Source organism: Pleurodeles waltl, chromosome 4_2 (genome assembly GCF_031143425.1).
Source record: "Pleurodeles waltl isolate 20211129_DDA chromosome 4_2, aPleWal1.hap1.20221129, whole genome shotgun sequence".
Lineage (NCBI taxonomy): Eukaryota > Metazoa > Chordata > Amphibia > Caudata > Salamandridae > Pleurodeles > Pleurodeles waltl.
Window position 1 is genome coordinate 127,241,744 of NC_090443.1, and position 14,150 is coordinate 127,255,893.

Consider the following 14,150-nt stretch of genomic DNA (forward strand, 5'->3'; position numbering starts at 1 on the left):
GGTAGGTATGTAAAGAACTGCCTGTCGTATCATAACAATACATTGTTTGCATCCACGAAACAATTTCAAGAGCAGCTTCCACAGTTAATAGAGCATGCTTTCTGGTGGCCACTATATATGTTTGTTTACCCATACGGCACAACTAGAAAGGTCTGTTTGCAGACAAAAAACTTCAATAGGAAGTCACTAGGATTGCTACAGCCTCTTCTCACACTATCACATACCATATCTGTGGATGTTATTTTGATCTTCTCACATTGCACCCAAGCGAGATACCCACATATGGACATACCCTTGGCTACTTAGGGCATTACATCAAACAAAGAAAAGATAATGGGAGGAGTGTTTCCAATCTGTCTCGCCATTGGCAATTGCTCAAGGTAGCATTACAGTCTATGGTTCTTTTGCCTACCATACCAAATCAGTTTAGACCAAGCCTTATGCAAATTAGCCTTTCTCTAGCTGCAATAGGAACAGTCCAGCCCAAACTGCCAAACCAAGTCCTCTCTGAACCAGAACAGCAAAAACACAAGACTGGTTTTGCCTTAACTAGGGCTCTTCAGTCAGGTGTAGCTTAGTTCCAGTGGAACAGAGAGAACGGGTCCCACAACTGGGCATACTCTTGGCCACTTAGGGTGTTACATCAAACACATAAAAGGTAATGGAAGGAATGCTGGCACTTTGTCTAACCACTGGCAATTGTTCGTTGTACAAATCCAAAGCACTATTTTTTGCCAACACCACCTGAGATTAGACCTCGCCATATGGGGCCTGATTTAGAGTTTGGCGGATGGGTTACTCCGTCACAAACGTAACTGATATCCCATGCACCGTATTATGATTACCATAGGATATAATGGGATCATAATACGGTGAACGGAATCTCCATCACTTTTGTGACGGAGTAACCCCATCTGCCAAACTTTATATCAGGCCCTTCGACCTGCTACAATAAGAACAGTTTAGCCCGAACTGCCAAGCCAAGTCCTCTTTGAACAAGAACACAAGCAACCCAAGACCAGTTTTGCCCTAATTGGGGCTCTTCATTGGGATGTGGCTTGGTTACAGTGGCAAGTGAGCAAGGAACCCACACCTTGGAGGTTCAGACAGATAATTTCAGCAGTTTCGAACCTTAGTCAGACAGGCACATTGATAGAGTCAGCCAAGAAATAGAACAATACTTAAAATGTATTCTTATACCACACCAAGAAGACCATGTTCACTGTGTGCTTGTAACAAGACACATCCCAATGTCTATGTCTTTGTTTTCATGTTCTTTGCTTCCAAATGGCATACTGTCTAGCCCTGTTACTTTAGCAACAGTGCCTGTACTAATTACACAAATAATTCTGCTATCATCCATTTGAATACTGAAAACATTTCTTATAAGAATGGGATGGATGTCAAACTTTTCCTTTCCCCTGTGTACAGTTTGGGGAATTATTTGTGGTTATCAACTTGCTATGTATGCCCACATGGCTACCATGCACAATTAAAGCCATGGATTGTGGTACCTTTTTCTGCTCCCAAGAGCATCAAAAGCATGTCTGTTCATTCACTTTTAGCTGCTCATTCAACGCATCCAGCCTGCCATTCATGTGTGCTTATTATCTATCTACTCTAAGTATGTGTGAGGTCCATTACAGTATTTGATTGATTGAAAGGGGTATGCACCAGCTGACTGATCTTTAGAGCCTCTTTCCTTAGCTAACAAAATTTGTTTAGATCTTTTCACTGGTGGTTCCATGCCATGCCTGGTGACCCTTCTGACGCATGGGGTACTGTCAGGATAGTGTCCAGTTTCTTTCTCTACAAAGAGGATTGTGTGCCTGCCATCAGGGCAGAGGGGTAACTCAAACAGGTCCCAGAAGGATTCCTGATCTTGAGTGTAGAACATTTTAACTGTGGCATCAAGTCGCCCAGTTCATCCATATCCAAGATGGGGGCACCTACAGTATGCAAGAACTAAAGATCCCATATCAAAATTGTCTCTTGACGATTTCTGAAAGTTCATTCAGGTTGTCTGTGGTGGACTAGGGATAAAAGAGTGATGTATGTATCAATGAATCAAACAGGGTTCTTATAAAGCATGACTACTCACCCACGAGGGTCTCAAGGCGCTGGGGGGGTGGGTTAGAATCTGCGGATTAGTCGAAGAGCCAAGTCTTGAGGTCCTTCTTGAACTGTGGCAGAGATGGTGATTGCCTGAGGTGCAGAGGCAAGGAGTTCCAAGTCTTCGCAGCAAGGTAGGAGAAGGATCTTCCCCCAGCTGTGGTCTTGCGAATCCGTGGGATGGTGGTCAGGGCCAATTTGTCAGAGCAGAGATGCCTGGTGGGAGTGTAGAAGGAGAGGCAGTGGTTGAGGTGGTGGTTGAGGTATGCAGGTCTGGCGTTGTGGAGGGCTTTGTCGGCATGTGTGAGGAGCTTAAAGGCAATTCTTTTGTTGAAAGGTAGCCAGTGAAGGTTTCTCAGGTGGCCGGTGATGTGGCTGCGGCATGGGATGCTCATGATGTGGCTGGCGGAGGCGTTCTGGGTGCTCTGTAGTTTCTTTAGGAGTTTCTGGGCGATGCCGGCATAGATTGCGTTGCCTTAGTGAAGTCTGGTGCTGACAAGCGTATGGTTGACCATTTTCCTGGATTCATTGGGGATCCACTGGAAGATCTTTCAAAGCAGTTGGAGCGTATGGAAGCAGGAGGACGAAACAGCATTGATCTGATGGTTCATTAAGAACGGGAAGTCCAGGATGATGCTGAGGATTTGTGTGTGGTCTGTCAGTGTGGGGGGGTTCATAGCGCTACGGGCCACCAGGTGTCATACCAGGTAGAGGGGGTGGAGCCCAGGATAAGGATTTTGATCTTGTCTGAGTTAAATTTAAGGCAGCTATTCTTCATCCAGGTGGTGACTGCTTTCATCCTGTTGTGGAAGTTGTTCTTGGCGTTTGTAGGTCAGACTGTGAGGGAGAGAATCAGCTGGGTGTCATCTGTGTAGGAGACGATGTTGAGTCCGTGGCTTTTGACAATAGCTGCAAGCAGGGCCATGTAGATGTTGAAGAGGGTGGGGCTCCCAGAGGCACTCCGCAGCTGACCTCTGAGTTTAGAGTTGAATGGTGGAAGTCTAACGCTCTGTGTTCGGCTGGTGAGAAAGGAGCGGATCACTTCTAGGGCTTTGTTGCGAATGCTGGCATCATGGAGTCTTGCACAGAGGGTGTGGTGGGAGACGGTGTTGAAGGTATCTAAGAGGTCCAAGAGGATAAGGGCAGCAGTTTCGCCTCAGCCGAGAAGGGTGCAGATGTTGTCTGTAGTGGTGAGGAGGGTGGTCTCGGTGCTGTGGTTAATTCTGAAGCTTGATTTGGAGAGATCAAGGAAGTGGTTCATTTCGATTAACTCAAAGAGTTAGATGTTGATAGCTTTCTCAATGACTCTAGCTGGGAAGGGGAGCAGCGAGATAGGTCTGTAGTTCTTGAGGTCCGTCGGGTCAGCAGAGGGTTTCTTCAGCAGAGGGGTTGATTTCTGCATCCTTCTAGTCTCCTGGGAAGGTGGCAGACTCGATGGAGCAGTTGATAGTGCAGCAACGTTTGGGTGCAATGCCGGTGCTGGCTCTGTTAAAGATGTGGTGAGGGCAGGGGTCTGAGGGGCCTCTGGAGTGGATGCTGTTCATGATCCTAAGGGTGTCTTCAGAGGTGAGGATGATCAAGTTGGATAAGATCTGCTGGGTTCTGGAGTGACTGGGTGCGGTGGTTGTGGGTGGGTCTTTGGTTGTGAAGCTGTCGTAGATCTCCTTGATCTTGCGGTGGAAGAAGGTGGCTAGGTTGTTGCAGAGGTTTTGAGAAGGAGGATGACTGCTGTCTCTGTGTTGGGTTTGGCAAATTCTTTAACTACAATGAAGAGTTCTTTGCTATTGTGTGCACTGGTGTTGATGCGTTCCTGTATGGTTGCTTTCTTTGTTGTTCTGATGAGGTGGTGGTGTGCGATGACAGCAGTTTTGAAGGCTGTGTGGTCTGCACAGCCTTACTGCTCCTCCAGCTTTTCATGAACCGTCTGCAAGTGCGCTTGGACTCTTGGGGGACGGGGGAGAACCAGCGGGCTTTCTTCAAGGGCTGCTTGTGTGAGGGTTTCCTGTGGAGCACTAGTGTGTTAGCGCAACGGATATCCAGCTGTGGAGGTTGCGTGCTGAGGTGTTTTTGTATGTGATGGCTATGTCTCCTCCTGATCGGTTTGATGCGGTCCGTGTGGATGATTTTGTAGCCGTAACATCAGCACATCACCAAGAAATTGTGCGTCTTACTGGCCACCAATGAAAATCTACAAGACTGATTTGAAAACAAGATTCATCTTAGGAACGTGGTTCACCCAAGACAAGTCGGGCTCAAGTGATATATTTCTGTAGGAAAGCTGAATGTTTATGGAAAGATGTAATAGATCACATTTTCTTGGTTATGGTGAATTTTGTAAGTCATGGCCTTTATCAATGCAGTAATATTTGTAAGTTGTTAAGTGCATGAAAACCTTCAATAAACATAAACAAAAAGTGTTTTCTATAGTAAAAAAGTGTTTTCTGAAATCTTCTAAAAAGTGTTTAGCCACCAAACAGACAAGTTATCCTCATCTACCCTTTTATGTTTTAGGAAAGAAAGTGAAACTTCCAGAGTTTTCCAGCTACCTTTACTTTCTCTTCTGCCCCACCCTGATCTACAGAGACAGCTACCCCAGGTAAGCAGATATTGTTCAAAATGAAAAAAAAAAAAACAGTTAAACAATTTCACACCAGCTCGCCATGTCATCAGCGAACGTTGTTTGGGAAAGTGAGACGAGGACCAGTAACATACCCTCCCATCACTAATTACAAAAAAACTAAATCTAAAGTCCACCAAAAGAACTGATAGCCTCTAAAAACCCATCTCATTGACTCGTTGAGCTCCAAATACCTGTTTAGTTGATGATGCAAAGCTTTAAAAAAACGTGGAAAATTGAGTATCAGCCATTTGCTTCAATGGCAATAGTTATATGTCTGTTGAATTTTTTTTTTCAATATTGATCAAACGTGCGCTAATGATTGCAAAGCTGCTCGTTCGACATGTGTGTATCACTTCATGGTAGAAGAACACTGGCAGAACATATAGGTTTAAGGTTATGCATATTTAGGCATAAATTATAAGAATACATATTTGGGCAACCCATGGCATGATGGCTTGTTTGCTGGGCTTACATTAGTAAACCGTCTGTTCCTTCATTGTCAACTCTGCCCATCCTTTCACAGAAACGGACTTAGCTCTGAAAAAAGCCAGTTTTTCTTTTCTAGCATCTGCTTATTCTCCGTTGGAGATATGGCATCTTCGCCTCAGGGACCATCTCTAGCCTAGCAATGAACACTTACTGTAAACAACAAGGCATGAATTACACATAGTTTGCCAAGTCGACCACTCTCTACAGCCACTCCATCCACATGCCATTTGGTGAGGGTATTTTCACAACTGGGCTTGTGCTCTTCCTCATGGACTATCCTATGTTTCACAACTACTGCAGGGATCCCTCCTGACACCAGTTTCTCTTGAAGAAACAAGTGCGTCTTTACCCCCTCTCTCAGCTTGCAATTTCTTTGGTGCTGCATCTCACATTGACCCTGATGCCGTCTTGTCAAAACCCATATCCATGGAGAGAATGCAAACGTTACATGGTTACAGGGTTTGCTGGTCCCTCTGGACCACCAGGATGCTATCTCAGGTGGGTCCCTACCTCTGCACACTAGGGCACATCTACTTTGGGTTCTCAAACTCAACTGCACACTTGGGGCCTCTTTCTATGTTGGTCAGGGTTTGCAGTGGAGATACTGAAGTCCAGAATTAAGTTTATCAGCCAGTATTGATCCTGCAAACTGGTTCTATTAGGAGTTTTGCCTCAAACATTCGATAACTGATTTCATCCATGGTTACCTGGTGCTTTTCCAAACACTTTTTCACCACTGTAGTGAACAAAAAAACACTGACATTTTCTGCCTGCTCTGCGAAAAATGTCAGTGGTATTGGGGTTGGTGGTAGGGGTTAAGGGTATTAAATGGGGGTGGGCCAGGAGTGCAGGGTATGATTTTGCTAGTGTTGAGGGAGGATTAACTGCTCCCCCAAGACTGTTGCAGCCCCAGACTCCGCCGACTCTCTGTGACCTCTACCTGGAATTATTAGGTCCAGAGATTAAGTTCCTGACAATTAGGTGCCCTGAAACACTTGTAATTAGGTTATTTTAACCGGAGTTATTACTGCGGGTCAAATAACACAACTCATAATAAGGCCTTTGTTGTAAAACAAACTTGGACCACTCCTTGTAATTTCACGAGTAAATCCTCTTTATTCGACCTACTAGAGCGAAGTCGCGTTTTACTTCGCACAACCGCTCCTTCCGTTCAAAAGCTGCCTTCACATTCTATAGAGAGCACAAGCGCCCTCAGGCTCGAGACAAGCACTTGAGCTCAAGGGAAGTGCTAGTGCATACCAGCAAGGATTTAATACATCCCTCTCCGTCGTCAATTTCTAACAAAATACATTTGCAATACAATTTGAAAAGAACAAATGTCCAGTAAACAAAACAAATAAATAGAAATGTTAACATGTACAATTACAGAAAGATGACATATTTGTTTTCCTTTCCATTACTTTAAGACATTTTTCATTTGATATTTATATCTCTTACATAATCATTCAAATATGCAGGTGGTCTTCTCTCTCTTACCACTCTGCTCTCCTTCTTATCCCCTTCATTTTCCATACTGAATTATCCATCCCTCTCATCACCACATGGAGATCTCCCTGGTGAAACATCACCCCCTGGTTTCTCATTGTCTCCCTCAGATAACATAAAACCATTACATTCTTCTTCAGTATCAGTTGCATTCATTTTCCCCTCATTTTCACCACCCTTCTGATACAAGGCCACACTGCATTTATTCCATTTAGTTCCATTGGCTAAAACCACATATAAATTGTTCACTTGCTTAACTTCGAAAGGACCCTGAAACTTAAACCAACCTGTACCCCTACGTCCATCCTTGACTTTCACCCAATCTCCAACTTGTGTACCAGAACCCTTCCTCGACTGTGCAATGTCCACACAACCCTCAATCTTAGTCAGGTCACCCTTCACCCAACTAGGGACCAACTTTGTTCTGGCCTTCCGCCCCCTCATGAATTCAAACAGTGTTTTTCCCTTGTCCTTCTACTCCGTGGTACGATGAGCCCAGACCGCCTCTTGCACCGCCGTGTTTTGATTACACTGTACTGCCAACTGAATCGTCCCTTTGACCATACGATTCATACGCTCAATGATCCCATTGGCTTGGGGATTATACAGTGCAGTACATGTGTGTGCAATGCCATAAGCTAACAAAAACTCTTTAATTTCAAGAGATGTCAATTGCGTACCACTGTCAGTAATGATGGGTCAACCTTCCCTCCGAAAAATCATATTCGAAACGGAAATGGTGCTCCTCGTTGATACCTCCCTCATGAACTCAACCTCCATCCATTTAGAAAATACATCCACCAAGACTAAAGCAAACCTTCGATCCTGACCCACCCCAGGCAGTGGCCAAATAAAGTCCATACAGACAGGGTGCCACGCCTCACCAGGATCTTCAATATGCCCCATTAAAGACTTCCTGCCAAGTTTTAATCTTTTTATGCTCTCCCTACACTGTACACACTCTTCCACCCACTGAGCGGTTTGCATGTCAACACCAGGCCAGCCACCAAAGATTTTCCTTAACCCTCCTTTGGGTAAGTGTTTGGCCTAAATGGCCTTCATGTACCAAATGTATAGTTTTTCTTCTTAAATTCTCTGGGGGCACAAATTTTTCACCTCTCATCACTACACCGCCATCCCCTAGCGATAGTTCATCCAAAACCTTGATATAGGGTCTCACAGATACTGCCACAGCACTCTCCTTCCTCCCTCAACAATAATCTTACTCACACACTGAAGCACAGAATCATTCGCCATCCCTTGCAACCACTCTGCCTTAGAAAAGACACCCAAACCCTGTTGAACTACTTCCTCCATCCATGCCACCACTCCTTCTTCTCCCCTCGCCATCAACCAATTTCCAATCCACTGTGAGCCGTGAAAGAGCATCAGCCTGAACATTTAACCACCTATGAATGTATTCAACACTGTATAAATACTCCTGCAGACACGCCGCCAACCTGGCCAACCTTGCAGAACCCTTACCCGCACCTCCTGCTGACAGCACTTTAACTAGAGGGTTGTGATCCTTTCTTAACTTGAAACAAATGCCCCACAAAAATGTCCTGAAATATTCCACTGACCAGGCAGCCGCTAAAGCCTCTCGCTCAATAACCGAGTAATTTCTCTCAAGAGGGTTGTGATCCTTTCTTAACTTGAAACAAATGCCCCACAAAAATGTCCTGAAATATTCCACTGACCAGGCAGCCGCTAAAGCCTCTCGCTCAATAACCGAGTAATTTCTCTCACTTTCAGGGAGGGAGCGCGAAGCAAAAGCCACTGTCCTCTCCACCCCTTGGTGCAATTGAGACAAAACCACTCCTACTCCCGTCACACTCGCATCCACAATGAGGATGGTAGGGAAAGATGTATTGAAGGGTACCAGAATTCACAGCACACACCTCTCGTTTTATATTCTCAAAATATGTTTGCTGCAAGTCTAGCCATGCAAAATTGCAACCTTTGCGCAACAACACTCTTAACCCTTCTGTTTTGTCAGCAAAATTCTCAACGAATTTTGAGTAGTAAAAGATCTTAATTCATCTTTGTTCCTCAGACATGGAGAGAGTTTAATGGCCTCTAACAAATCCCTTTTAGGCTTTACACCTTCACCAGAAATGGTATGTCCCAAATATTCAATCTCCTTGGTCAAAAAAACACACTTCTCCTTCCTTAGAGTAAGCCCCACCTCCAGAAGTTTTTTCAATACCTTTCTCAAAATTTGATTATGTTCCACTACAGCTGAAGCAAATACCAAGATGTCGTCCTGGAAAAATAAAACTTTGTTAAAGCCTTCAAACACCTGTATCATCATGCGCTGAAAAACACATGCAGCAGACGATAAACCGAAGGGCATTCTGACAAAGCGGAAGGTGCCATCCATGGTGATGAACGCAGTAACATCCCGTGAACTGTGATGCAACCGGATTTGATTATAAGGACTCTTGAGATCCAATCTGGAAAATAATTTTCCTTTCTTCAGCAACATAATAAGTTTGTTGCTATTTGGTAGGGGAAAATTATCTGTCACAATGTTCTAATTTACACTGCGGAGGTCCACACAAAACCTTAACTGGCTATTAGATTTTTTTGTGATGACAACAGGAGAAATCCAATCGGGAGCTTCAATAGGTTCAATGACCCCTTCTTTCAACATATCCTTCAACAATTTGCTCACCTCCTCTCTAACTATAATAGGTACTTTCCTGACTTTATGTTTCACTGCAACAGCTCCTGGCTTCATACGAATTATATGCATCTAACCCTTTAGCTCCCCCTACTCCTCTCGAAACACCTCCTTTACTTCCTCAAGAATAAAACTGACATCCACATCATCAACAATCAATATCTGTTCATCACCTCTAGGATTCACAATAATATTCAAGTCATATTGGTGCATCCAACCCAATATTGGTGGCCCAAACTCGGCCACACACACCTTCCCGAAGGTTTCTCTTGTTTTGAAGCAAATGACGGTGGAAAAGAAACCCAAGATCTAAATTTCCTCCCCTTGATAGCTCTCAGGACAAATATCTTTATCCGTTAGCTCAAGATGCAGCCAATTCTTCATGAAGACATCTTTAGGAATGATAGTGTATTTTGATCCAATATCTACCATCAACTCTACACTCACACTTTCAACAATGAACCAAGATTTGGGCCTACTTTCTCTCCTGTCACTGAATACAATGTCATCCTCACCTAAGCTAAGGATGTGATCCGTCATCTCACATCTGCCTTCACATGCCGCCACACCCATCGACTTAGGCCATTCAGCACACATCCGCGCAAAAAGACCTTTACGCAAACACCTTCTGCACTCCTAACAAACAGCGAAGCACCCCTTAAATTCACTGTTGTGTGAACTACTACCACACCTGTTACACCTCTTCCTACTCACATTCGATCACTGAAATTTCTGAGTCTCTTGTGTTTTCCTTTCCACAGCACCCACACAATTTCCTTTGGTTTCAACATCTCCTGCAATATCCTACCAGTATTATCATGTCGTCCCATTTCTCTCATGCACAAATCTGACTCCTCTACTACTTTGGCCATGTCAATCGCATATTTCAAACAAGGATTCTTTGCAGCCCACAGCCTCCCTTGAATTTTCCTACTCTTGCACTGGACCATTAATTGATCCCTAATCATTTCCTCACACATTTCTCCAAGATGGCACTTTACAGACAACTCTCTCAATCTGGATACAAATTCATCAATCGATTCTCCCACTCTCTGTGGTTGGGTATAAAACTTATACCTTGCCAAAACCACATTCGTCTCCTTTACAAACCTATTGCTTAATCTCAACCTTTCTTCCCTGTACTCATCAGCAATGCGAGCTCCATTGTCTGTAGCCACAGGCATAAATTTAAAAAGTCTCTGCGCCTCCGAACCCAAACAGTTCAATAAAATTGCTTTTTTGTGAGCAGCAGTAAACTCCTCACTATCTAATGCCTACAAATAATTATCAAACATATCTATCCAGTCTTCCCACTGGATCGCAGGTACACCTTGATGAGGAAGAAAACATGGTGGTGCAGCAATTGAAACGTGCTCCATGGCACAAACCCAATGAAAAAAAAAAAAAAAAACAGTCTCTCAATAGAAAGTCAAGGTGTGCACATCACCATATGTGCAACAGAACTACAGAACTGCATTAACTGCTGGTTCAAATCGTCTAAGGTGTGCGTGTCAATATCCGCAGATGTCAGTACAAGTGCACGCTTCACAAGACCTAGGGTGTGTGTTTCACCGTGTTCTTTGGCACTAATACCCTGCAAGAGTGTCAAAAATGCAGTAGAAATGCAGGGAAAATATAGCAGAGCATCTCCCAAATTACAAATACTGCTCCAAGGGAAATAAAGCGATGTCTCGTTAAATCCGCACTTCCCCTTTAAGACCTGGAACACCAGACGTAGTATTGCTTTAAGGAGCAAACTCCCCTTTAATATCCGAGCCAATAACAAAGCGCCGCTCCTGTACCTGCCAAGACACGCCTCACATGCTTGAAATGAAGCGTCTGCTCCTCTGCACTGTACTTTTACTGTGGATGCCCAAGGAAGGGCCGTCTGCAGCAACGCACCGCTCAGGAACAGGCACAAGTACACCAGCTGTCCGAGTTACGATGCCGTTAGGCTGGTGATCGCCACACCAATTGCGCTCTAGTAGGTCGATAGCCGCTTCAATAGTCGCCAAACATTTTGTAAAAGTAACTTTGCGATTCTCTAAACGGGGTTGCAATTTTAAGGAATCTCTATTTTAGCGATTCCTTAAAATTGCATAGTGAATGCCTTTCATACATAATGAAAGGCATTTTTTCATTCGCAAACGGCCATTCGCACCGTTTGCGAATGCAAAAACGCTTGATACATCTGACCCCAAATGCTCACCCTGCACCTGCAGTCTACTGTGAGTAAGACAAAGCCTGAGCCAACTCTGCATGGACAATGGGTGTTCTTTACTTAGAGGCCTCTGTGAACGGTCAATAGCCGAAGGCAGTAAGGGTTCTGGAGTGACAGGAAAAGGCTGGCACAGGGTGTGGCAAGGGGTCTTAACTGAAATCTTGATTTCATTGCGCAAAAAGAAATGTCTTTTGATCAGAGCCCACTATGCTTGCCCAAAGGCTGTGCTCAGTGCAGCTGAAGTCCGGCATGTATGCCCAGAGCTCAGTGATAATAGTCTAAGGCTAATGCAGCAGTTTCTTCATGCAGGGAACATGGGATCACCAAGGGTCAGGCATGTATTCAGAGTACAAGTTAAATGGCAAAGGCCTCAGTTGTGACACCACTGATACAGGGCACTATGAGGACACAATGACTGGCCACACACAAAGCCCACTGCAAATGGCAAAAAAGGCGTCTGCAGTCAGTCTGTGCATGGACGAGAAAATTCTAAGGAGGAAGACTGGGAAAAACCATACCCTGTGCCTACAGTCCACCAAAGGGCATTCGTAGGGGGTTGTTATTCTGAAGCCAAAGTATAACATTACAAAACCACAAAAAATCACTGACAAATCATTGTTAAAGGTACATTGTAGTTTTTTATGTAGAAAAGTCCCCTCTTTCTGGCATGGTTACTCCCACTTTTTGCCTGATGTCAGTGTGCTTATACTGTTTTCACTGGGATCCTGCTAACCAGGACCCCAGTGATCATGCTCCCTCCTCCAAATTTAATAGCTTTGGTACTTCTTACACCCCACAATTGGCATACTGGTGTACCCCTGTAAGTCCCTAGTATATGGTCTAAGTATATTGTACTTAGGTACCCAGAGCATTGGTACACCAGGGGACCCCCATGGGCCGCAGCATGTATTACGCAACCCATGGGAGCTTATGCAAACTCTGTCCGCAGGCCTGTCATTTGCAGCCTGCATGAAAAGGTACATGCACCCTTTCACTGCTAGTCACTACACCAGGTCACTGCATCCAGCCCAAAGGGCAGGGTGAAGGTCCCTGTGGTTGTTGGTACCCCTGCATACGCAGAGGTGCCCCTACAAACTACATTTCCAATTTCCTTGACTTCATAAGTGTGGGGAAGCCATCTTAGCTATGTACTGGCCATAGGTCACTACCTATGGTACAGCTACATAATAGTAACTTAGGCATGTTTGGTATCAAACAAAACATGTCAGAATCATACCCCAATACTGATGCTAGTATTAGTGGCATGATTCCATATACTCTGGGGACTCCTTAGAGGACCCTCCAGTACTGCTCCTACCAGTCTTTTATGGTCTGCGAGCAGCACACAACCAGGTAACTTACCTCTCCTCTCCTGGTCACTGGGGGTCTTCTAGATACTTACCTCTTGGGGTTCCACTATCTCCCAGCCCTTGGCTAACTACTCTATATCCTGTAGTGGGGGACCCATTCTGGCATTCCACTTTTTAGTATGTAGTTTGGTCCACCTATAGGACCGTTGCTATTTTACGCTATTTCCCAATACTTACCTGGGTATATTTTGTGTGTACCTACCTCCAGAAGGGGGTTTGCCTATAGTAATCTAGTTTAGTGTTCCTGTAATAAATTACCTTTATTTTTGCAACACTGTGTGGTTCCTTTCATGTGTGATAAGTTACTGTGTGACTACTGTGGTACTGCAAGTGTTTCACACTCCTCCTAGGTAAGTCTTGGCTGCTCACCACAGTTAACACTAGAAAGCCCTGACTACCTAGACACTGTAAAACTATCTAATTAGCTTTGCCTGGACGCAGTATAAGGTGTAACACCATAGGTGTCTACCACACACTGGGCCAGCCTCCTACAATTTAAATATAAACTTCCATTAAATACATCAGTTTAAGGGACATTATGGTTCTAAGTCAACACATAAATACTACTGAAGTTCTGCAGCTGTGAGCTTCACAAGCATAACACTCTAATGCATGCTACACAGGGCTTTTTGTAGGCTTCCACCAGTTATAAATTTGGGGAAAAATCATCTGGTATTTATCAGCAGCCGGGAACCCTAGTGGTGCTTCCATCTGTCCAGACTGAACTACTCCATTGCCTGTTACATAGGGCTACCTCCAGGTCACTCGCCAGATTACACCTTCTCCAAAATATGGAAGTAAGACTGGTTTGTGAACTTTGCCGGTCCGATGGAAGCCCATCTTACATTACGTTGACTGTCGTGCAGCAGAGAATTGAGTTGAAGCGTCTAGGCCTGGTACATCGGGTTCTTCATGTCACAGGAGCACAGGGGATTCAGGGAACTCGTGCTATCTCCCGTCACGTCACCTCCGACCAGCCTTCCACTTTAATGCATCGGTCCCCCACTTCAGATGGTCCTGTCTGGGGGCTGGGAGACAAGCCTTTTCTGCCTGGGCTCTGAAACTTTTGAAGCAAATGCCACGCTCTCTGCATTGTATCTATAATCACAGCTCCCTTTGTGGAGCTATGAAGATCCATCTTCTTCA

The 14,150-nt window shown here is 44.6% G+C and overlaps 1 protein-coding gene across 1 annotated transcript in view; it reads left to right on the forward strand.

Annotated features, from left to right (window-relative positions):
• The window catches only part of SOAT2 (sterol O-acyltransferase 2), a 608,478-nt gene that overhangs the window by 410,188 nt on the left and 184,140 nt on the right, over nt 1-14,150 (forward strand). Inside the window, exon 8 of the mRNA XM_069230936.1 lies at nt 4,624-4,708. Within this exon, the coding sequence (XP_069087037.1) occupies nt 4,624-4,708 (85 nt within the window). The remainder of the gene's footprint in view (nt 1-4,623; nt 4,709-14,150) is intronic.